The sequence below is a fragment of the Portunus trituberculatus genome, chromosome 19 (genome assembly GCF_017591435.1).
Source record: "Portunus trituberculatus isolate SZX2019 chromosome 19, ASM1759143v1, whole genome shotgun sequence".
Lineage (NCBI taxonomy): Eukaryota > Metazoa > Arthropoda > Malacostraca > Decapoda > Portunidae > Portunus > Portunus trituberculatus.
In genome coordinates this window covers 3,857,501-3,882,500 of record NC_059273.1, presented here as the reverse complement: position 1 = coordinate 3,882,500, position 25,000 = coordinate 3,857,501, and the positions used below count along the sequence as shown (strand labels likewise).

General features: G+C 48.9%; 1 protein-coding gene across 4 annotated transcripts in view; it reads left to right on the top strand.

The window, feature by feature from the left end:
• The window catches only part of LOC123506048 (protein jagged-1b-like), a 214,433-nt gene that overhangs the window by 173,879 nt on the left and 15,554 nt on the right, over positions 1-25,000 (top strand). For all 4 annotated transcript variants that reach the window (XM_045257889.1, XM_045257886.1, XM_045257887.1 and 1 more), the window contains 3 exons: positions 3,593-3,653; positions 17,821-17,954; positions 24,803-24,915. In XM_045257889.1, the coding sequence (XP_045113824.1) occupies positions 3,593-3,653; positions 17,821-17,954; positions 24,803-24,915 (308 nt within the window). The remainder of the gene's footprint in view (positions 1-3,592; positions 3,654-17,820; positions 17,955-24,802; positions 24,916-25,000) is intronic.

Below are 25,000 nucleotides of genomic sequence, written 5' to 3'. Positions count from 1 at the left end.
GTTCATGCAACACACCTTTCCCTGACCTTTGCATCGTCACCGCGCGCTCAGGTGTGTGTTGTGTGGTGGCGTGCGTTTGGCCAGGCAGGCACGCCACGCACCCCGCTCACCGCACCCCGCAGCCTCCCCATTGTCCGCCCTCCGATATAATAGATAGCCCGGGCGAGAGATCCATCAGTGTGACTCCCATCATAGATCAGCTGACGCGGTAAATAATCGTGATCTCTCACTCCATTAAGGGTGAGAAGGAGCCGCTCTGTGCCGCCGCCCTGTGCACCTGCTGGAGACAATGACTCGCCAGCGGGTTGCCTACTGCCCTGCCCGCCGCCCTCCTCCCACGTTGCGTTTCCCCGAGACACGCCCAAGCACTAGGAGTCCCCGGGGTGTAGCGGAACCCTTAGTAGGTGCTAAAAGTACCTAGGGCCTTCAGGCGACCCAGGCCGCAGCAGGTGGCAGGTTCGGCGGGCGATTCAAGGCCGCGCCACAAAAGATTCACTGATGGAATTCATAAAATCTACACCGTCTTGATTCCCGACTACCTGTGCGCCCACGAACCTACTCCCTGTAGCCTTATAAGCGTGTGAACCTCCTGCCTTGACTCGTACTGCTGGGGCTTGTTACGCCCTGCAGGAGTGGCGGGAGGGGACGGCCACTGAAATCTGTTAGAAAGTAGAGAACGAATATGAAGAATGTAAATAAACAGGAGTATCATGGGAACAGCATAATGGTGTGTGTGTGTGTGTGTGTGTGTGTGTGTGTGTGTGTGTGTGTGTGTGTGTGTGTGTGTGTGTGTGTGTGTGTGTGTGTGTGTAAGAGACTGAAATACAGGAAAAAAAAGTTGAGAATATTGAAATAAAAGAAAGAGAAAGAGAAGATTTATTAACAGAGCGAGGGAGGGAGGGAGAGAGAGAGAGAGAGAGAGAGAGAGAGAGAGAGAGAGAGGAGGTAGTAGGGGTCATAGCTGGGTGGGAAAATTAATCCTGGGCGAGCGACAGCCTGATGTGTGGCTGGCTGTCATTTGCATAGCGTAGTGCCCCCTGCCGACGATACCCATTTTCTTCCTCTTATAACTATGGTAATGCACGAGCGTAAATCCTGTCCACGTTTGAGAAAATTTATGCAAAAGTAACTCGCAGAATTTAAGTGGACCATTTCAGTGTGGATGGTGCGCGGGTTTAATGGATAGTAATTTGTTCTTGTTTATGAAGTTTTAAGTCCGAGCTGGCGATATCTGTATTTCAGGTCGTTTGTGCGTCGTGGAGCAGCGTGGGGGCGAAGCGAACGACTTGGCCCCGTCTAGTTAAGCTTCTATATTCAACGGGTTATTTACTCTTGAGTGAATTTAAATAGAGTTCTGAGTAGCATGTGCGGAAGAGCCGGGAAGGGGCAGAGGAAGGCGGAGCGGGAAGGGAAGGGAAGGGAAGGGAAGGGAAGGGGGAGAGGATGGAGAGGAGGGGATGATGGAGGAACAGGCGCAGGAGGTAATGGAGGAGTGGAAAGGAGTGGAGGGAAGGGAAATAAGTAAGGAAGGAATTTGAAAAAGCATTCAGATAAATAATAGCGAAGAGAAATTTGTATGTATGTGAAGAATGAGAAAGAGAGAGAGAGAGAGAGAGAGAGAGAGAGAGAGAGAGAGAGAATAAGTCTGTATTGGCCAGTATCATCACTCCTCCTCCTCCTCCTCCTCCACGACCCAGTACATCATTCCAAGGGCGAGCGAAGAGTTGTACGCCATTAAACTTTTCCTCAAATATTTGCATAACCATTACCTGGACCTTCAAATTAAATTACCCCCTTGTGCCAATTGGGGTGTTTCTCTAATTGGCCGCCAGGTATCCCGATGACCCCCCCCCCTCCACTCTCCTTTTCCCGCTGCTAATTAAACCCAGGTGAGGTCATTTGTTTACGCCACGGGATAATTAACCACGTAATATCGACGACCTAACATCACCACCACCACCACCACTACCACCACCTCCTCCTCTTCCTCCTCTTCCTCCTCTTCCTCAACACCCTCGTGACTGAAGAGGACAGGGATTTAATTGAGAGTTTATTCATTATAGAGCACTGTGGGTAAGGGTGAGTGGGGTGACCCGAGGCTGAGGCACACCTGAGTTATTGGTGAAAGGTGTGGTCAGCTGCTCTCTCCTGCCCCTACTTCCTTACCTCCTTACCTCCCTCAGGCCTCCGTCAGCGTCCGGGGGAGTATTTATTGATGGGGAGGAGAAGGGTGGGGAATTATATAGCCGTGAAGGAAGAGAAGGTTTGATAAGGAAAAGTGATGTATTTGCTTTATGTGACTAGGCCATGTTGGGAGAGAGAGAGAGAGAGAGAGAGAGAGAGAGAGAGAGAGAGAGAGAGAGAGAGAGAGAGATTTACGAGGGAAAATCTAAGACAAAAATCTGATGAAATAAGAACAAGGAACCAATACACAAAACTACACAAACAAATCGAACCACTAAGAAATTGTACTTAAAATAAAAAAAAACACTTAAAATCAACAAATCCATTGACTCACACACAGACACACAAACAAACACACATCATACAAGAGCAAAGAAGTGCAGAAACAATGAACACACACACACACACACACACACACACACACACACACACACACACACACACACACACACACACACACACACACACACACACACAAGACCATTTTTACTAGACTTACAAGCAACACAGAACAGAACGAGTGAAAGAAAACAGAAGAATATACAGTAAATTAACCTAACCCAGCCGTCTACGTATAATCCAACTCCTGCTCCACCCATCACCTCTCATACTAACACCCTGGCAGCCTCCATCCCCCTTCCTATCCCCTTCCCTGCCCCTTCCTTACCCCTTCCCTGCCTCTCTCATCTCCGTTCCGGGCTGGCGGGCATGATTCACGGAGACGGCTTGGCTTGCCTTAATATTCAGGCTCATTATAGCGGCGTTATATATATGCCAATTATAACCTTGATGGACGAGCTCATGACGAGACATATATAATAATTCCAAGGTGGTGGTGGTGGTGGTGGTGGTGGTGGTGGTGGTGGTGGTGGTGGAAAGGAGAAGCAGGGTGGTGTAAAATTTGGAAGTTATGGAAGATTTAATGCTGAGAGAGAGAGAGAGAGAGAGAGAACTGAATACTCTCTCTCTCTCTCTCTCTCTCTCTCTCTCTCTCTCTCTCTCTGCTCTGTATTATTATTATTATTATTATTATTATTGTTATTATTATTATTATGATTATTATTATCATTATTTTTTTTTATTTGTTGTTGTTGTTATTATTGTTGATGATGTTATTGTTGTTGCTGTTGTTGTTGTCGCTGGTGTTGTTTTTCTTGTCCTTATTATTCTTATTATCCTTTTCTTTTCCTTCTTCTTCCTCATATTGTTATTAATAGTAGTAGTAACAGTAGTAGTAATATAGCAGTAGCAGTAGTAGCAGTAGCAGTAGTAGTAGTAGTAGTAGTAGTAGTAGTCGTAATACAAGTAAAAGTGTAAGTAGTAGCAGCAGCAGAAGTAGTAATGGATTTTTTTTGGTTCCTGTTTAACACTGATTCCCTGACTGACTGGTTCTCGTCTCTGCCCACAGCGATATGCAAGCAGGGGTGTCACGCGGAACACGGCACCTGCACCAAGCCCGGAGAGTGCGAGTAAGTACCCCATTGCCAACCTTTACCCGTTTTCTATAAGTACTCATCACTTCCTCTTTTACTCCTATTTTATCTAGATTTTGAGATTTTACGTTACGGTTTGTTTATCTATTTTCTTTTCCATTTTCAAGTTATTTTTTGCAGGTTCATATTTTTGTTTTTTTTTATCACTCTTCTTCCATTTCTTTTATTATTCATTCCGTGTGTGAGTTAATGTTTAATATATCTTGTGGGGGTGCAATAATTTTGTTCGTATATGTCGTGGTGTGATGATGAAGGAGTAGTGGTGTTGTGGTGGTGATGACAGGAGGTAGAAGTGCTGTGTGATGGTGTGGTGATAACAGAGAATTGTGATATGGTGGTGTGGTGATGTGGTGGTGAGCAGGGATGGATAGTGTGATGGTGTGGTGATATAGTGATGACAGAGGACGTAGTGATGGTGTGGTGTGGTGTGTGGTGGTGGTGGTGTGGTGTGGCGGGGGCTTCCAGGACGGCTGCGCAGTGGTGGTGATCGAACACACGAGGATGGGTAATGAAGATGTGTGTTTATGGCACATTGAGGACTGACTTGGCCCTTACTCCCTCCCTCCCTCCCTCCCTCCCTCCCTCCCTCCCTCCCTCCCTCCCTCCCTCTCTCCCTCTCTCCCTCCCTCCCTCCCTACCTACCTACCTACCTACCTACCTACCTACCTAACCCTTCCTTCCTTCCTTCCTCCCTCCTTCCTTTCTTCCTTCCTTCCTTCCTTCCCTCCCTCCCTCCTTCCTTTTTTCCTTCCTTCCTTACCTCCTTCCCTCCTTTCCTTCCTTCTCTCCCTCCTTCCTTCGTTCCTTACTTCCTTCCCTCCTTCCCTCTTTCCTTCCTTCCTTCCTTCCTTCTCTCCCTCTCTCCTTCCTTCGTTCCTTACTTCCTTCCCTCCTTCCCTCTTTTATTCCTTCCTTCCTTCCTTCCTTCCCTTTCTCTTTCCTTCCTTCGTTCCTTACTTCCTTCCCTCCCTCCCTCTTTCATTCCTTCCCTCATTCCTTCCCTTTCTTCCCCTCACTCACTCATTTGATGTCTCTTTAGTGCCTCTCTTCCCTCTACCCTTTCTCCACTTTTCCTACCTTGTCCTCTGGTTTCCCCACGTATAATAAGGAACCTCCCTTTCACTAGCACCCCCTTTCAACCCCTACATGCTTACACACCCCCACCATCGACACACCTCCCCTATAACCCCCTTCCCCCTGATGATGTATCCCTGAGCACCACACTGTTCGTCCTCCCCTACACTCCTTACACCTCCCGCTCCTTTCTCTTCCATCTTCCCCAACAGCCTTGTCAAAACGTCCTTCCCTCACGTACAGACTGACGAACTAGCGGGGAGAGGAGAGCCGGGGGAGGAGGTTAGGGTGGGAGTACTCGTAATGAAAGGGAAGAACGTTGACTGAAAAACGTTGGACATTTATGGACGAATTAGAAGTTACCGAGGAGTGAGGAGGCGGTGGCGGGAAAAACGTTGAGGCTTGAGGCGCAGTGGGGAAAAAGGCAGTTGATTAAAATTAGGCGTCGGGGACTGAGGAGAGGCTGACGTTTATGGGAAGGTTGATGGAGTTAGTAAGGACTGGAACGGGAGGTAAGGGAGACGGAGAGCATGGCTGGGGGCGTCACTTGAGAGCACCGGCCAGGAACACATCCCCTGCAGTGCCCTGGGTCTGGAGGGAATGAGTCTGAGGGCATGAGTAGGAGGGAGAGAGAAGTTACAAGGAATAAGGAGCTGGGAAAGATGAAGGAAGGAGATTACAAACGAGGGAGACAAGAAGAGATTTGTGAACGGAGAGGTGAAGTAGGAGGGAGTGGAAGGTTGAATGGCTGAAGGAGGAGAGGAAGGAGGAGGAGGAGAGTGTAGGAGTGTAAGTGGAGGGAAGAAGGTAGGAGGCGGGCGAGTTGTGGTAAATAAACAGGATTTGTTTGGCTGTAATTGCTGCATGAGTGGAAGTAATGGAGGGTGACCCGTGAACCTCCTCCTCCTCCTCCTCCTCCTCCTCCTCCTTCTCCTTTTCTCCGCTTGCATCTTGACTCGAGACACTGTGCTCTTCGTCTCTGCTCTATTGTTTCGCTATAACCATTCCTCATTATACGCATAACACGCCTTAAAGTTAATGTTCGTTTAGCGTTGTGTTAAAGGGACGCGGTTTTGTGGTCTGGGTGGCCGCGTGGAGTGACGGTAAGGGGAGGGAGAGGGGATGGTGAACTGGGGGAGGAAGAGTTGGGAAGCATGAGGAGGAGGAGGAGCAGAGTCGGATAGAGGGGAGATAGGAAGGAGGGATGGGAATGGATGGAGAAAGAGAGGGAGAGGAAGGAGGAGGAGGAGGAGGTTAAGAGGATATGTTGAAGTTGTCACGAGATAATGGTGAGAGGGAGACAGAAAAAGAAAAACACTTTTATGATGGCGCATGTTCATAGTACACGCACACATAAACACACACACACACACACACACACACACACACACACACACACACACACACACACACACACACACACACACACACACACACACACACCAATCATAGGTGAACTCTTCTTGAGAATTATGACCTTCCAAAATAGTAAAAATATTAGAAATGGCACAAAAAAGACCATAAAGAATTAGTGGAGCTGAGTACACAGGCTCTCCCAGGACCTTTCTGACGGAGGGGGACGCGGGGGCAACATGAGCGAGAGGAGGAAGAAGAGGAGAGTGCGCGTGACGTTCCCTTCAAACGCCATTTTTCCGTCCGAGAGAAAAAGTGAGAGAGAGAGAGAGAGAGAGAGGGGGAGGGAGAGAACGTAAAAAAACTTCAATCCCACATATATCGTTTAAAAGCAAAGTTCATGAAGGTGGAGGTGAAGGTGGTTGTTCCTCTGGCCGCCCTCCGCCACCTTGTCCGAGTGGTGTAGATAATTCAGACACAGGAGACGTGTTTGTGTCCGCCGCTCCACTGCGATAATTTACGACGATCCAGCGGGCAGTTGAGCACGACCCGCCTCCGCCGCTGCCCCAGAGCCCCACACACCATGCCCCTCACACGCTGATCACCTGCCGTGCCTCCGCTTTCCTATCACCTGCTCTTTTCTTCCTCTCTTCCTCTCACTTCATCTTCCTTCTTCTCTCTCTGTTATCTTTCAGTCGTCACAGCCTGCTTCGCTTCCTCTTCTTTCCATTGCTCTCTTCATTTCTTCTTCAGTTGCCATCTTCTTCTCTTTTTCCTCCAGCTCTTGTTTGTAATTGTTCATCACATGGAAGTTCCTCATAACCTGTTCCTTCCTCCACATCCAGACCTCCATCCATTCTCCCTCTCCCTCTCTCCTCTCTCTCATCTTTACTTCCTTCTCTTCTTCTCTTTCCACATTCTTTCCTTTTCATGAGTTTCCATGTTATCAAAATCCTTCACATCTTAGTACATTTCCATCTTCTAACTCCACACCTCTCTCTATTTCCTCTCTTATCTCTCACTTCCTCTCCCTCCTTCCGCCTCTCCGCCAGCCTCGCCTCACCTCTAGTCTTGGCGGCGACATGAGCGAGATTTAAAGATTCAGTTCGGGTGTGCAGCGTCGAGGCCTGACGTCACGCTCGCCAGGTTCCCACGGGTGCGAGGAAATGCCGAAGGAAGAGCTCAGCCACCGCCGCCATTCTCTCGCCCCGCTACCCGCCCCGCTACCCGCCCCGCTACCCGCCCCGCCCGCCTCATCCCCCACCCCGTCCCTCCTGGCTTCCCCGTCCCATTCAGCCCCGCCTCCTCTCCTCCCTCTATATATAATGCTAGTGAGAAGCTTATAAGACGTGGAGAATAATTATTGGTCAAACTAATGGAAAGGGGAGTAGGATAGTAATTATAGTCGATTCCTTGCCATTGATGAAGTCCAGGAAGGAGCCTCGTCCTTCCCCACGCCGCCTCCCACCTCGCAGGGCACGGCCGAGGCTCCCAGCGTGCCTAGATGTCATCCTTGCCTTCCTTATTTGCGTATCGAATTGAGGATGTAAAAGAAAAAGATTCACAGTCATTAATTCTTGTATTGTTTTGCCTTTTTAACTGTCTGTGTAAACTACCACTTTGTGTTTTAATTAACGCTCAAAATGGAGAGGTTTTTGTGCACCTATATTCTGACCAAAAAGTGCCGAGTTTGTAATAAGGATCTTTATAGTTGCACGGCCTCACGAAGGAATATATATCTTTACCACTTTATACTTTCTGAAATTCCCGAACGCTTCAGTGGGTTATCGTACCTCCGCCACGCCAACACGGCAACAGCAATCATGGCCGCCTGCAACATACATACATCCCGGCCAAGTTGACGTACAGGGTGCATTAATTACCACCCTCATTAATTGAAAGACAAGGAGGTAGCAATTAGCGAGCAACTTATTGGGATTTCCTTAAGCTACGGCAAAGGATAAAAAGGATAGAAAAGGAAGATTATGTCCCGGGAACGGCCGCGCTGCCCAGAGCAATCAGGAGTTAGTGGCGGACCGGCGACACGGCGGGCAGGTGTTGGCAGGGCTGCAGGTGGTCTGGGAACGCCGGGGAGCAGTGGTAGTAGTTGTAGTAGTAGTAGTAGTAGTAACATTAGTAGTAGAAGCAGAAGTAGTAGTAGTAGTAGTAGTAGTAGTAGCAGTAGTAGTAGTAGTAGTAGTAGTAGTAGTAGTAGTAGTAGTAGTAGCAGTAGCAGCAACCGTAGTAGTAGCAGTAGTAATAGTAGTAGTAGTAGTAGTAGTAGTAGTAATAGTAGTAGTGATAGTAATAGTGTAGTAGTAGTAGTAGTAGAGAGAGAGAGAGAGTAATAGAGAGAGAGAGAGAGAGAGAGAGAGAGGGAATCTAACATCCGTCTTGCAACAAAAACACGTTTAGGTCAAGCTTTCAATTCCACCTCATGACAAAACAATAACGAAACACACACACACACACACACACACACACACACACACACACACAAGAACATCACACAGCAGCAGCAGCAGCAGGAAGGGAGAGGTTGAACATACAGTTAGCATCACCAGCAGTAATGGTAACAGAAGTCCATGCAAGGTACACCGCGGGAAGACGGAGGAGGGCACTCACAGTTGCTTCACTGCCGCCATTACCGCCAGGCCTTCAGGAGACACGGGCCTCGAGGGGGAACGGAGTAAAAAAAAGTCTTAAAAAAAAAAGAGACCTGAGAAGAGGAGAAAGAAATTGATGTCTAAATAACTCAAATTACTGAGTTTTACGCCTCTTTCCGCTACCGCAAGGGGAAAGGAGAGAGAGGAAGGGAGGGAAAGGAAATGAGAGGTAAGGAAGGAGGGATGGAGGAGAGGAATGTGGAGCCGTGGCTGATGTCCTGGAAGAGTGCTTCGGAGGAATCTATCTGTAGAGAAGGAGGAGGAGTAGGAAGAAGAAGTGGTAGAGGAAGAGGAGGAGGAGGGGGGGAGGAGGGGTTGGAGGTTACTAAGGACCGGACAAACCAGACCGAGGCAGAGAGCTGGATAAAAGGTGAGTAGAAAGGCAGAAAGAAAGATAGTAATTAAAGAGAGGAAATACATCATCGAAAGAAAAGGGAAGCAGAGGCAGGCATGGCAGGGAGCAGGGAACAGGGAGCGGGGCCTGGTCCAAAAGATGCCCCTGGCCAGGTGTCCATCCACACATAAACATGACCAGGTACTAGATAATAATAGGTGTTCAGTGCCCGCCCTCACCTGGCCTCACCTGAACGTGGGGTCTGATGTGACTCTCTCCGCCTCATCCCTTCTCTCCTCCTCCGCCTCCGTGTGTTCCCAGCGCTCCTGTGCCTCGTGCTGCCCGGGCTGTGTGGCTGGGCTCGCGCCAGAACAATGTGAGAGAGAGAGAGAGAGAGAGAGAGAGAAAGGAGTGTATAGATAAGAATGAGGTCAGATTGGGGTCTATTGATGATGATGGCGGTGCTTCCTTGGCTCATCTGCCCATCCCTGCCTCTGTCTCTTGCCTTATCCTCCTCTCAGCTCACCTCCTAACTCCTGCAGTCCTCGCCTTCATGTCAAGTTTGTCCATCTGTACCCTGGAGGGATCTTGGTGAGTGCATAGGGCCTGAAGAAGGAAGAGATCCTGATTTCTTCCTCTTCCCGCCTCCTTCAGTATCCCTTCCTCCCGGCTGTCCCCGTAGACAGGCGGGGCGGAGGGGTGACAGTGTAAGGATGCCGCCCGCGCTTACCTGTAATCAGAGAACAATATGTAGTCCTTCCCTGCGCCCCGGCCACGCCCACCTCAGCGGCGGTGACGTGCCGGTGACTCAGCGCCTGGCCACCACCACGCCTCAGGGCACGCCGTCACGCCAGCACGCAGAACGAGCTAGACATGATGGCGTCTTCAGTTATCACACGCGGTGCCTTATCGTGTTGTATCCTGCGTGAAAAAAAAATAATAAATAAATAAATAAATGTCGGTTCACACTCATCTTGTCCTCTGATCAGATTTCATGACTCTAGTGTTTTGTTCTGTTAAATCTTAGGCTCTATTTCTTTTTCCTTATTATTACTGCATGGGGTATAGCAGAGGTGTGCGAGGCGAGGCGGGGCGGGGCCGGGCGGGGCGGGGTTAGGTGTGCCTGAGCGGGGCGGGACGTGGGAGGCGGTGGACTAATAACAGTAATACAGCAGCCTTGGTCTCCGGTGGTCGTTCCATGACATGACTTCCATCTACACTTCCCGCACTTGGTCACTTTCTTTTTTCTTCTTTCCATTCTCTTCCCCATCCCGCCCATCCCCGCCCCGATCCGCCCCTCCGCTCTTCTCCCATCCTCCCCAGCCCATCGTTTCCTTTTCCATTTGGCTCCGTCCTTCCCTTCCACTCCCCTTCCATTCAGTCTCCTCTCTACCCATCCTACCCTACCTTCGCCTTGCCACCCTTTACTCCACCCTGTCATCTGCCTCGTCCCGCCCACCTACGCCCATCTCTTCCCTTTCTTCCCACTGTGTCCTCCCACCACCTCAACCAAATCTCCACCTTTTAGTCCTCCAATCAGAGCTCTTCCTCCACTCTCCTATCACTCCACCTTGACTTTGCATTCCCCTCCATCACTTCCTCTCCATCCTTGCTCCTTGTGGTGCTTTATCCTCCTCCTCCTCCTCCTCCTCCTCCTCCTCCTCCTCCTCCGTGTCGTGACGGTTCTCTGTATCCACGTCCGTCTTGCCTTTTCTTCTCTCCTCTATTGACATTTCACTTATTATCAAGATCTCCTTCTCGTCCTCCTTCGCCTTCCCTCCCCTCCTCCTCCTTCACCTTCGCCTCTATACCTCCGCTTCCGCCTCTGTCTCTTCCTCTGCTTCTGCTTCTGCCGCCTCCTCCTCCTCCTCCTCCTCCTCCTCCTCCTCCTCCTCCTCCTCCTCCTCCTCCTCCTCCTCCTCCTCCTCCTCCTCCTCCTCCTGCCATAAACAGCTGTGTAGAACTTTTTATCCATTCGTCGATGTATGTGTTCGGTTGATATATATATATATATATATATATATATATATATATATATATATATATATATATATATATATATATATATATATATATATATATATATATATATATATATATATATATATATATATATATATATATATATATATATATATATATATATATATATATATATATATATATATATATATATATATATATATATATATATATATTATACTCGTATATGAACAACCTGTTTTCACATTGTTTTTTCCGGCACAACTCGGTGCCTTCTCCCTTTTCTTTGCCGCTAATCCATCTTGAGTTCGGAGAACGTGTGTGTCACGGTGTGCAGGCCCAGGTGCGCGCAGGTGACCCTTGTAACCAGCGACGCAGAGGTTAAAGTAGCGTGCGGGTGCCGGGGTGCGCCTGTGTATTAGCTTATCAAGTGTTACACAGTGGGATCTAGTCGACAGCTGTTTTCTCATGGGAAAGGCGTGATCGTGTCCCCACTATCGCACTATCTGGCTCATGGCTCTTTCTCTTAATCTCTGTGTAAGTCTCCTGAGATTGCTGTTATGCTTCTAACCCTTACCTGCTGTACCCCTGTCTGTCTGTCTGTTTGTCACTCTGTCTGTCTTTAGTGCTGTCGAGGGCATGTAATTCCGATTAACACAAAACACACGCAAGTAAGACAAACAATACCACTAGACGAAGGGAAGATAATAAATTGAATTTTGTAAAGAAAGGAGGAAGGAAAAGAGGAAGACTGCAAAGGTGGGAAGATTGGAAAGGCGAGGAAAAAACTGAATAGGAAGCGGAGTGAGTGGACGTAAAATGGTGATAGTTTCCCACGCGCTTTGCACCGATGCGTGGTGTGTGTGGGCGAGATAAGGAAGCCTGCGCGGGAAACTTTTAAGAGTCGCCTCCTTGCTGACCCAACTGGCGTGAAGCATTAGGCGCGCTGCAGAGACCCGACGGCTTCACTACACCCCGACACCTTTATAAGTGAGGCAGGCAAGTCGCATTTAACCTCCTCAGTACCAAGACGCGCTTCCATATTCATTCTGTTTAATATTTGATAATTTTATACAGCTTCCAATACTTATGTAGGGATTAAAATAGTGAAGACTCTTACCATTAATCTTTTAACTTCCATAGAGCCTTCTTAATGTCAATAAAATCGGCTATTTACACCTAAAATTCAAAGCAAAAATGAGTTCCAGTAATGAAGGGGTTAAGTAGACATTGCTCACTTTACAAATATTCATAGGTTAGGTTAGGTTAGTTTGAGTTTCCTTGTTCTGTCACACTCCTCCCTGACTCACTCTGTTATTATTCACCTGATTCACACCTTGCTTTACCCTTCCCATCATCTTCCTCCCCAGAGAGAAAGGGGGAGGGATTGTTCACGGTACCCAGGTGGCGCGGCAGGCACAGTCTAGTCTTATAACATGCAAATTACATGCTGGATTTTGCTGCATTAATTCACTATGATCTGTTCTTGTGGGGCGTCTGGTTAATTCCTCCTCCTCCTCCTCCTCCTCCTCCTCCTCCTTCTACTTGTTTTCCCTCTCGCGTTTCATACATTCTTATCATCCCCCATTCTCTCTCTCTCTCTCTCTCTCTCTCTCTCTCTCTCTCTCTCTCTCTCTCTCTCTCTCTCTCTCTCTCTCTCTCTCTCTCTCTCTCTCTCTCTCTCTCTCTCTCTCTCTCTCTCTCTCTCTCTCTCTCATAATGTAATCTCTCTCTCACATCTTCCTTCGCCTCACTTTCCTCCTCTCTTGCACGCCTGTGTAAGTTAGTGATATCTCTCCTCCCTCTCTCGTTCCTCCTCTGTGTGTGTGTGTGTGTGTGTGTGTGTGTGTGTGTGTGTGTGTGTCTGTGTGTGTGTGTGTGTGTGTGTGTGTGTGTGTGTGTGTGTGTGTGTGTGTGTGTGTGTGTGTGTGTGTGTGTGTGTGTGTGTGTGTGTGTGTGTGTGTGTCTTCCCATCTCTCTCTCTCTCTCTCTCTCTCTCTCTCTCTCTCTCTCTCTCTCTCTCTCTCTCTCTCTCTCTCTCTCTCTCTCTCTCTCTCTCTCTCTCTCTCTCTCTCTCTCTCTCTCTCTCTCTCTCTCTCTCTCTCTCTCTCTCTCTCTCTCTCTCTCTCTCTCTCTCTCTCTCTCTCTCTCTCTCTCTCTCTCTCTCTCTCTCTCTCTCTCTCTCTCTCTCTCTCTCTCTCTCTCTCTCTCTCTCTCTCTCTCTCTCTCTCTCTCTCTCTCTCTCTCTCTCTCTCTCTCTCTCTCTCTCTCTCTCTCTCTCTCTCTCTCTCTCTCTCTCTCTCTCTCTCTCTCTCTCTCTCTCTCTCTCTCTCTCTCTCTCTCTCTCTCTCTCTCTCTCTCTCTCTCTCTCTCTCTCTCTCTCTCTCTCTCTCTCTGTGTAAGTTAGTGATATCCCTCCCTCCCTCGTTCCCTCCTCCATCTCTCCCTCCTTCCCTCCTTCTCTCTCTTCTCCTTCATCTCTTTTAAGTGACTCCTTCATCATTTTTTTTTTTTTTTGTCCCGTGGTGAGCTGAGTCAAGGCGGCGATGTGTGTCCTCGGTGAGTTTAGAAGGGAAGACATGGGAGGATGAGGGAGTGGCGGGGACGGGGCGTGCGGTGGTGGAATGTGGCTATAGGAGATGGTGATGTGGTGTGGTGGGGCTGTGGGATGTTGTAGTATTGTGGGGTATAGTGGTGTGGTGTGTGAGGTTGAGGCTGTGGTGGTGATTTTGTGGTGTGGTGCTGGAGGAGGTGTAGTGTGGTGTTGACAGTGGTGTGATGGTCGTGTATTGTGTGGATCTAGAGGCGGTGGAGTGTGGTGTGTTTGACAGTGGTGTGGTATGTGCCGTGTGGTGTGGTTGACAGTGGTGAAGTGTGGTGTTGACTGGTGTGATAATGATGTGGTGTGGTCTAGAGGCAGTGGAGTGTGGTGTGGTTAACTGTAGTGGTAGTGGTAGTGCGGTGTGGTGCTGGAAGCGTTATAGTTTGATGTGGTTGACGGTGGTGGAATGTGGTGTTGGTAGTGGTGTGATGTAGCTGTAATGTGGGGATCAAGAGGCTGTGGCATGTGGCGTGTTTGACTGTGGTGTGGTAGTGGTGTGGTGTGTGGTGCTGGAGGAGGTGTGGCATGGTGTGATTGACAGTGGTATTATGTGTTTAGCGGGGGAGATAGCGTTGTGTAGTGTTGCCATAGTGTCTTTGGAAGGTCACGTCACTGATTAGAGAGTCACGTGAAGTTATTCCCCAATATAATCACCACCACTAACCCATGGCTGTGGCTTACCTGCACTTATAGACAATATTTACGTGCATGGAGGAGCATCACATCACTTCAAAGGGCATGTAGACAAGGCCACGGGGAAAGCAGAATATGGCGGCCTATGGAGACAAAAGGTGATGTGTCATAGTGAGCGTGCATGACACATCCGCTTGATAGTAACACATCCGCCAACGTGACACAAAGTTGCACTGAGATTGAGTCCCAGAAAGTGTCAAGTCAGCTGAGAGTCTGACCTTCATGTTATCTATCCTGTCAGTATGTGCGTCTGATCATAGAAACCTGCCGTAGTGTTATAAAAGGCGCCATGTTCTCCCTGCGTGATGTGGCTAACAGATTGACGATACACAGAGCTAGATGTAGATGGTGGTGACGGTGGTGCTGGTGCATGGAGGAGGTGCGGCGTGGCTGGGTGTGGTGTTAGGAGCTGGTGTGTGGTGGTGGTTCGGTATGCTGGGAGGCGAGGGGAGGCAGTAATCATGCGACTAAACACTTGTCTTGCTCATATGATCGAAAGTCAATATTACGAGAGTGAACGCACGGGAATCACTGGTTTTTGGCTGATTCTCCTCGATTCTCTCTCTCTCTCTCTCTCTCTCTCTCTCTCTCTCTCTCTCTCTCTCTCTCTCTCTCTCTCTCTCTCTCTCTCTCTCTCTCTCTCTCTCTCTCTCTCTCTCTCTCTCTCTCTCTCTCTCCACTCACCCCAGGCGGATGGTTTGTTGTAACTGTTCATGCTAGTATCTTTATCACTACAATTTAATGTTGATCTCGTCGTTTTTGCCTGAGGGAGACGCAGCAACAGCAGCAGCAGCAGCAGCAGCAACAGTGATTTCCAAGCCAGTGAATGGAGATAGGCATCGGAGGGGCGAGGAGCGAGTGGCGAGCGAGGGCTGCGGGAGGCCATTTTGCACGCTGACGATAAAAGCCGTAAAAGAGAGACTGGTGGACTGGGCAGTGATAGCAGCAATAGGCCGCCCCTGATACCTCTGCCAGACCGCTATAAAGATTCAGACACCCTCACAACGACGCGTGCGCCCCCTGCCGCGCCGCGCCACCTCCTGCCGTACTTGTCCGAGCATTCTGACCCCGCGGCACTCTCCACCCAGTGCTGTGTGAGGGTGCAGGACGGCTGTGGGGCAAGGCTTGGCAGGGATGAACCAGTAGGACGGGGCGTAACAGGCTGAGGAGAGTAAGTAGGGCGGCAGGGCAGAGGACCCGCGGTGGTGTATCAGACAGATCATCGTCCGCCTCAGCTAGAGAGGAGATTTGTATTTAGGTTTGAGCGAAGCGGCCCAGCAGGCGGCGTGCGGGGCGCGTCCACCGCGGCACTTCCCAGCTTATCGCTCCGTCCACCTGCGTGTTGCTGAGGCCGAGGTCTATATTACAGCCCAGACGACTACCAGACTCCAGGTGTTTTGTGAAGATTACAACATTTTTCGCGGCAACAGATGAGGGTGATGGCTCCCCGCCTTCCTCCATCGCCTCTCTGCCTCCACCTTGCTGGGGTGTGGCATGGGGGTGAGTTAGGATGGAAGGAGTAAGGATGTCAAACCAGTTCATTTTAGGACAATTTTGATACCAGTTTGTATCGTGATGAAGTGCAGTGACGAAGGCTGTGGAGGCAGAGCAGCTGTGTGTCTGGCTGCATGACGGCAGCGTGGATGGTGGCAGGATCACCAGGGGAGGGGGTAAAGGGCTGTGCCCCATCCGGCTCAGCCCCTCAATAGGCGCTGAGCCCTTCACGGGTCGGCAGGTGACAACATGGTCCCCTGCCTCGCGCCCCTTCTGTTCCTCCCCGTGCATCACGGGGACTTAGCCTGCCGCCCACCGGCTTAGCCCCGGCCAGTCTGGAAGAAGCCGCCAGACTGGAAGCCTTGGGACGCGGAAATTAAAGTGCGAGGGCACCGCCATCCACCTGTCCCGGCGACCCTGAGCACCTGGCTGGCGGCGGGTAGGTGAGCTAGGAACACCACCTGACCCGAGGCTGAACCCTGTAGCGGACTGGCCTGTGTGAAGCTCAATGTGTGTGTGTGTGTGTGTGTGTGTGTGTGTGTGTGTGTGTGTGTGTGTGTGTGTGTGTGTGTGTGTGTGTGTGTGTGTGTGTGTGTGTGCACACACACACACACACACACACACACACACACACACACACACACACACACACACACACACACACACACACACACACACACCATCAGCGTAGGCTCCTGGTTGGCGGTGAGGGGCGGTACAGAGAAGACACCACTCCACCCACCTCCTGCCCAGCACTCCAGCATCCTCCCATCAGAGTGCCGGGGTTCAAAGGAGGAGGAGGAGAGAAGGACCCCCTGGATGAAATTTTTTCCAGACAAAACTTTGGAGAGAGGCGCGCGGGGGTCCGTCAGCGTCCTGGACCCCCCACGCGGCCTTCAAGTGGCGTCCTTCATCACGCTCGTCCATTGAGGGAGTCCAGTGGGGCATCACAAGCCATTTGCAGCCACCCGAGGCCATTTGCTCGCCCATCCACTCCAGACACCCAGGCCAGCCCTCCCTGCCCTCCCACCCTCTCCATCCGCTTGCTCTCCCGCCGCCGCACATTAAAATCACATAATTCTCCGTTTCTATCGCGGCGTGCTTGCGTCTTCTCTTTTTATGGTACTTTGTTGAGATGAATTATGAGTATCTGTGAGGCGGGAGCGCGGCGTGGGTTCCCGGCCGCCGCCTCTCTGCCTGAGGGCCGCACCTTGCAGATTGATACACGACGTCCACGTGATACAGAGAAACAAGGGAGATAATCCTGTTTCCTCGTGTAGAAGGGAAGGGAGGGAGAGCGGGAGAATGGAGATCAGATATGCAGACCTATAAAAAGAAAGTCATAATTTGATGTAAGTCCATGTGAGGCGATGAAACAAGGCGAGATGCGTGTCTTGTTGTGTAGTCCTGTGTTGTGGAAGGGAGGGGAGGAGGGGAAGGAAGGGAGGGCAGGGGAGAGGAAGGGAACAAGTGGATTGAGATGTTGCGGTAGACGGAAAAACGACTGACACATGAGAAGTTGTAAAGAAAATGTAAAATAAGACGAGGTGAATGTGAGTGTTGTTTTCATATCTATATTTTTCCTCCTTCGCCTGCATATTTTTGTTGGCGTCTGTCTTCAGATCATATTTCTATCCTTCGTGTTTTTGACGAGGTGATAAATCTTGATGTGTTTTACTTAGATCTGTCCCGCTACGCATTCCTGGTGACCCCTGAACTCTTTGTCAGTTTTGGATTGATTTCTTGTAAAATATGGTGTTCTCAACTTTATTTTGTCACAGGCAAGTACCTTTTCCTTCCTTTTCTCCCTCATATATCTTCACGTTTTATTACTCCTGCCCTTCCTTTCTTTTTAAAACTTTTTAACTTAACATTTTGCACACTTTGCCCTCTTTCCGCACCCTCTCCCAGGCCAATAACATCCCTTCGTCTCTCTCTCCTCAGGTGTCGGCTTGGCTGGACTGGGGATCTATGTGACCAGTGCCGCCACTACCCCGGCTGTAAACACGGCTACTGTGACGGCCAACCCTGGACGTGCGTGTGTCACCTCAACTGGGGCGGCATCCTTTGTGACCAAGGTAAGAGTGCACGGCGGCTAGTGGAGGATGGGGTAGGATACGGGATGTGTCGTAGGATATATGATGTCGTGTCAAGGATGTGTGGTGTGTGTGTCTTGAGGGATTATGTTTGTAGTGATTTGTGAGGTCTTTGTGTGTTGTAAGGGGCTGTGGGTTACCGAGGGATGGACTACTGAATTACAAATGTAGGATAGACGCGAAACATTGTATGGGCACATGGTGGGCGTGGAATAGCACTGTCAGACTTTAGGGTTGAGTGGGCTGTGGACTGGCAGTGGGCTGGGGCGGTGGGCTGAGGCGGTGGGTGGTGGTGGCCTTAGACACGTGTGGACCTCCCGCCACCACCACCACCCCCACAGTGCTCGCGTCTCCATTGTGCCGTGATGAAGACCTACGCGTCGGGCCTTATCGGCGGTGAATGTGCGGGGGTTGAGAGGCGGAACCCGACAACCCTTCCTTTCATTTCACCCTTACAGCCGCGTCGCCTAAGGGTGTTCAGGGGGTCCTCGTCCCGCTCACGGCCTCTTTTCTGGGCCATTTGAGGCAGACAGAGCTCGTGCATGTCAGCGGCGAGGTGTCGTACCGTCTGATTTGAGGCGATATTGTATTAGCGTGATAGATACGACTCACTGCTGATGCTGAGGACGCCGCCGCCCAGACCCACACCCAGACCACGCAGTGACAGTCGACGCCCTTCATGCCATGCGCGGGATGACTGATGGTGGCGTGTGTGTGTGTGTGTGTGTGTGTTGGCTCACCTCACGCCCCGTTTCCCTACCGCCGCCTCCATCACAACAGCCTTCCCTCTTCTCTACACGGTACTGTTCTCATGTTTACCTGAAGTGGAGGGAAGTGGAATAATGGCGACCGTGGAGCTTCGGACGGTGAAAAGTTACGCTTACTTCATGCCACCCTCATGTGACTCCCTCCCCTCCTTCCATGGCTGCCTTTTATATCGCCTTGTCTCTGCTACACGCCCTTGTCGACCTTCCGCCTGCGAGTATTTTCTCTAATAAGACGCGAGAGAAATATCATCAGCGCGATATTTGAGGAACGTGAGGAAAAAGATGGATATTTATAGAGACGTGTGTAGCCACCTGTCTGCCCCCCTCCCTCCCACCTCTCTCTCCTCCTCCCTCCCCCTCTTCTCTCTCCCGCTTCCCCCTTCTCCCCGTTCTCCGGCATGGGTCATATTTTTCCTCACTCCACCTTTGCTTCCACTCTCTCTCTCTCTCCCCTTCCCCTCCTAGACTCACCAAACCTCTTATTCAACTCCTCCACCCTCCTCCACTTCCGTCCGCATTCTTATCATATCTTTCTGTTTTCTTTTCTTCTCTTTTATTCTCTACGTCCACCTTATTCCTTCCGTCCATGGACCTCATATTTGCTTCTTTTTTACGCGTCTGTTTTGTCTTTATTTATATATTTTTTTCTTTCATTCATTCATTATATTTCTTTCCGTTTTCGTTCCCCTCCAGTTCTCTTTAGATCATGAAAAGTTAGAGTTTTGAGGACAAACACAGCGTAAGTAAAGCGTTTGTGTCTCTGATGTTTAATGTGAACGCCCACCACTTCCCCTGAAAAAAGACCAATATACGTAATTATAGTCACAGTTGTCACCATGTTTCTCTTTTTAAGAATGAGGAAATAAGGAGGAAACAGACCTCGTCCTATATTCTTTTCTTGCTCCGGCCTGTCACTCCCCTCCTCGCCTCCTCCCTCCTCCCTGCTTCTGTCCGCCCCGCGCCCTCCTTAACACCTGTTGTGTCGAGGGGAAGGGGAGACTCAGCCCCCTGGGAGGTGACAGCAGGCCTGCCCTCCCCTCCTCCCCCATTCTTGCCACTAAATATGAATTATATTAACGCGTTGTCCCCTGCCACCCCTCTGTGATCATGTTGTTGTTGTTGTTGCTGCTGATGTTGTTACTGGCACGGCTGCTGTTCTCCCTGGTCATCAGTCACAGTGTTGTTTTTGTTGCTTGTTGTCTTGCCGCGGCTCAAGGGATGCTCACCAATGCTCTACTCTGAAATGACAGGACACACCGCCACTCATAAGTTCACTCGCTTGTCATGCCGGGCCGCTGCCTCAGACAAGGTCGCTTGCCACACGACACCTCCCACACAGCACAGCATCCTCCCACACCCTCCCGCACTCACTCCTCCTTCTCCCAGTCAGCACACTCCCACTCTCCGGCATCTTCTCATGTGACAGCAGACTCACCTTCGTCATCACGTTCACACCACCAGCTCCCACAACGCCGCCTCCTTCATTTGCACCATTTCCCATGCACTCATTACCCCCCCTGCCACACATAACCCCCCCTCCCCAGTCAGCTCCTCGTGTGTACATTAACTCCTGACATTCTCACCACTTCCCCTGAATACCTTCCTCTCTCCTCCACGGCTCCTCCGCAGTGTGTAATTATTGTACTGTTGCTCATTACTCTTATGAGACGTTTTCCTTCCAATTAACACGATCGCTGTTTTCTTGATGATGGTGATTTGGCGGCGCTCAGTAAATGCCTTCGCTATTAGTGCTGTTATTGCTGTCATTTGGTTGTAATCATTGTAGCTCTCCTTATTATTCACTTCCTTAATCTTATGCGGGATAATTCAAAATGGCTGAAGTTTGTCTTTTTTTTTACTCAGTTCATTGACTTACTAAACGCACATTAAGAGAGAGAGAGAGAGAGAGAGAGAGAGAGAGAGAGAGAGAGAGAGAGAGAGAGAGAGAGAGAGAGAGATTGAAACACGAGTACGAATATGTTCTCATACTTAAGTTAAGAAAAAAATTCTATTACTTCTTGATTGTGTAACTCGATTTTATATACCAGAGAGAGAGAGAGAGAGAGAGAGAGAGAGAGAGAGATACGCCTTTCTCGTCCTAAGTCTCCTCTCACATAACAGGACAAGTGAATTATTCCAAGTTAAAGGGTTAGCCTCCCTCCCTCCCTCCCTCCCTCCCTCCCTTTCCTCCGCCCCTCTCTCCCTTTACGGCACCTCTTCATTACCTCCAGCTCCTCTCTTTCCTCCAACTCGGCCCCTCCATCGCAGCACCTGTTCTTCCTCCATATTCGAGAGGGAAGGGACGGATGAACGGAGGAGAGAGAGAGAGAGAGAGAGAGAGAGAGAGAGAGAGAGAGAGAGAGAGGGAGAGAGGGAGAGGGACAGAGAGAGGAAGGAGAATGTGCCCTAGAGACCCAGTAACGTCAAGACCCTGCCCTAGAGACCCAGTAACGTCAAGACCCTCTCCCTTTCTACCTCCTTCCTCTCTCTCTCTCTCTCTCTCTCTCTCTCTCTCTCTCTCTCTCTCTCTCTCCTGTAGTTTTTCCTTGTCCTTGCTTAAAGTTCTTTGTTTTTAATTTTATCCATTTTCTGTCACTCTTTGAACGTTTTCCATCGGCGCTCGTTCCTCATGTTATTTCCTTCCTTCATATCAAAGAGAGTGTTGTTTCTGCCATTATTTTGTCCTCTTTATTTCGTCATTTTCTTTCTGTTTTTGTTTTTCTCTCCTGCCTTCAAAATAAAAAAAAATTCTACCCCATATTCTTCCTAGTCTCTTTATTCTGTTCTTTTTTTTCATTCTCTCCTTCCTTCTTTCCTTCCTTCCTTCCTTCCTTCTTTTCTTTCTTTTCTTCATTCCCTCTTTCCGTCCTTTCTCACTTATTTCATTATTTCTTTCCTTTGTTTCAGTCATTCCTCCCTTCCTTTACACTTCCTCCTCCTCCTCCTTCTCCTCCTCCTCCTCCTCCTCCTCCTCCTCCTCCTCCTCCTCCTCCTCCTCCTCCTCCTCCTCCTCCTCCTCCTCCTCCTCCTTTTCCCCAGTCACTCCAACCCCACATGGATGACCTTAATTAATGAGATTATTTTAAAGAGGCAACCCCGCAGCTCCTTCCTCCTGCATATGGCGACCAATTTCAGTTCCTCCGCTCCCCCTCACCCGGCCCCACCTCACCCCGCTCCCCCTCACCACCGCGAGGACTCCCTTTACGATCGTTTGTCATTGAAGGAGTCTTTGATGTAGGATTTGGGTTTGTCGAAGAGGGATTACTGCCAGCTGAGGAGGAGGAGGAGGAGGAGGAGGAGGAGGAGGAGGAGGAGGAAGGGTATAGAGAGGCCGTGCAATCAATATGACTTACTAATCGAGTTTTAATACAGTTGAAAAGAAGGCCTAGATCTCTCTCTCTCTCTCTCTCTCTCTCTCTCTCTCTCTCTCTCTCTCTCTCTCTCTCTCTCTCTCTCTCTCTCTCTCTCTCTCTCTCAATTCACTTAGGGCACTCGGCACAGCACGCACAGGGGAGGATGGGAGGCAACTAACACTTAACAGAAATGGACTCAATGTTTTGATTTCCATATCATTAAAGGAAGGAAAACGAGGAAAGGTTTAGGTAATGAAGGAAATAACCGCTCCTCCTTCTCCTCCTCCTTCTCTTCCTCTTCTTCCTCCTCCTCCTCCTTCTCTTCCTCTTCCTCCTCCTCCTCCTCTTCCTCCTCTGATACTCATTGTGATAAGTGTTTTTGCTTTTCGTGTGAAGAGGAAATAATTTACTGGTGGGGAAAAAAAAGAAAGATAAGAAATTAAAAGAGAATTAAGGAGGGTAATTGGTTTCTTTTTCGAGGCTAAGTTGGCGAGTTTGCTGTGATTTAGTCCAGGTAAAGGAAGCAAAGGAGGAGGAAGAGGAGGTGAGGAGTAGGAACAGTTAAGGGAAGAAGAGAAGTTAAAAGATATTATCAGGTGGAAGAGAATAAACATAAGGAATAAATAAATATTAACAAAGAAAATACAAAAGTGGCAAGGAAGAGTTAAGGAAAATACAGAAGAAATAGGAAGAAGATTTATGAAAAGACAAGAAAGGGAACGACTAGTGAAGGAGGATGAAGGAGAAAAGGGAGTGAAAAAGATCCTTGTACGGGAAGAGAAGGAAGAAAAAGGGAATGAATAAGGAACGGCCGGAAAGGAAGGAGGAGGCAGGACAGAAAGGGAGGAAGAGCACAAAGAAGAAATAGGAGGAAAAGGAGGAGATAGAGCAGAAAGGGAGGAAGAACACAAATACATAAGGAATAGGATGAAAGAGATTAGGAACTGCAGGATAGAGAGGAGGAGGAGGAAGAGGAGGCAGAGCAGAAAAGAAGGAAGAGTACAGGGAAGGAATAGGAGAAAAGGGAGGAGACAGAACAGAAAGAGAGGAAAAGTACAAATGAATAAGAAATAGGAAGAAAGAGATAAGGGAGGGAGGAGGAAGCAGAACAGAAAGGAAGGAAGAGTATAAATAAGAAAGAAAAGAAAAGAAAGGAGACAGAGCAGAAAGAGAGAAAGAAAACAAATGAATAAGAAGTAGGAAGAAAGGTATAAGGAACCGCCGGAAAGGGTGAAGGAGGCAGGGCAGGGGTAGCGGCAAGAGGTGACCCTGGGGCCGCGGCTCCTGACTGCTTCTCCTCCAGAAAACTAACTCATGAAATTCAAATTAATCGCTTCTGCAGATAACGCCAATAATCGTATCGGCGGCAAACTTTGTGGTGGGGAGTGTAATGAAATGATTTACACCGAGGGGAGAGAGAGAGGGAGAGGGAGAGAGAGAGGGAGAGGGAGAGGAAGAGGAAATATGGAGGAGTGTGAGGGGACGCGACACAATGGAAGGAAGGGAGGACATGATGGCAGGAGAGTGAAAGAATGGAGGAAGGGAGGGAGGGAGGGAAGTAGGGAAGGGAAGTATTGCAAAAACTAGGGCAGCGAGGATAATGGGATAAGGAGAGAGAGAGAGAGAGAGAGAGAGAGAGAGAGAGAGAGAGAGAGAGAGTATGTGTGTACTTCATTAACCTTTATAGATAGTTGTACAAATTGCTGCTACTGTTATTTCTTTTAGTATTAATTATTCATTACATGTTACATATGTGCTCATTTCTAATATTTTTGTCAGCTTCTTTCATTTATAATACTTTAACATGTAATTCTTTTTTTTCATATTTGGTATTTATTGTCATTTTTTATATAATCACATAATACTTTTGCTACAGTTTCTACGTTTTCATTTTATTTAATTTCATTTTGGCTCACTATTGATCGCTTCATATGGTCACTAATAATCCCACTCCTTTCATGTCACGGTTTCTCTATTTTTTTTCCTCTATTTCTATCCTCACCTGTTGTTTTCCCTGCCTCCCTAACACTCCGCCATTTTCCTCTCCTCGCCTCAACATTTCCGCGCCTCCCCTGCCTTCCTTCACCTCCATTACTTCCGCTACTTCACCGACTCACGTCACGTCCCTTTTCCATTTTCAATTCCCACTTCCTTCTCATTTTTTTACTCCTATTCTGACTTTCCCAGCACGTTTCAAGATGGTTTAGATTGTTTCTTTCTATTTGCCTTATCTCTCCTTCTTTCTCCTTCACTCAAAATCTTCACACCACATCAATGCTTCTTCTTTTGTCTTCTTTTTTTTTTTTATACGTCCTCAGTATTAATAACACCCGTTCTTATTTAGTGCCTTGTTTCCCTTAATGTCTTCCCTATCTACCTCACTAAGAATTTTCACATCACATCATTGCTTTTCTCTTTGTCTTTCTTCTTTTTCAGCTTTTTTCCCCACTTTTATTCATCCTCAAGATTAATAACACGCATCTTTATTTAGTGTCCTAATTCCCTTAATGAATGTCTTTCCTATCCCTGTCTCCCATCCATCCATCATATCACCTTATCTTCCTTCTCGTGATACCCACAAGCTCATATTTACTTCTATTACCCCATTCATCTCAACATCGGTCAATCTTCTCGTCCTGTGTTAAGTCCCCCTAACGTCCCCGACACTCGCCAACGCCCCAGCTAATGCCCGCCTCTTGTCGCTCTCCAGACCTCAACTACTGCGGCCGCTATCCCTGTGTGAACGGCGGCACCTGCGAGAACACAGCCCCTGACGAGTATCTGTGCACCTGTCCTGAGGGATTTTCCGGGGAGAACTGCGAGGTAGAGAGAGAGAGAGAGAGAGAGAGAGAGAGAGAGAGAATGTTAGGTTTTAAGACAGGGGTACTCACACTGCCTCCTCTAACTT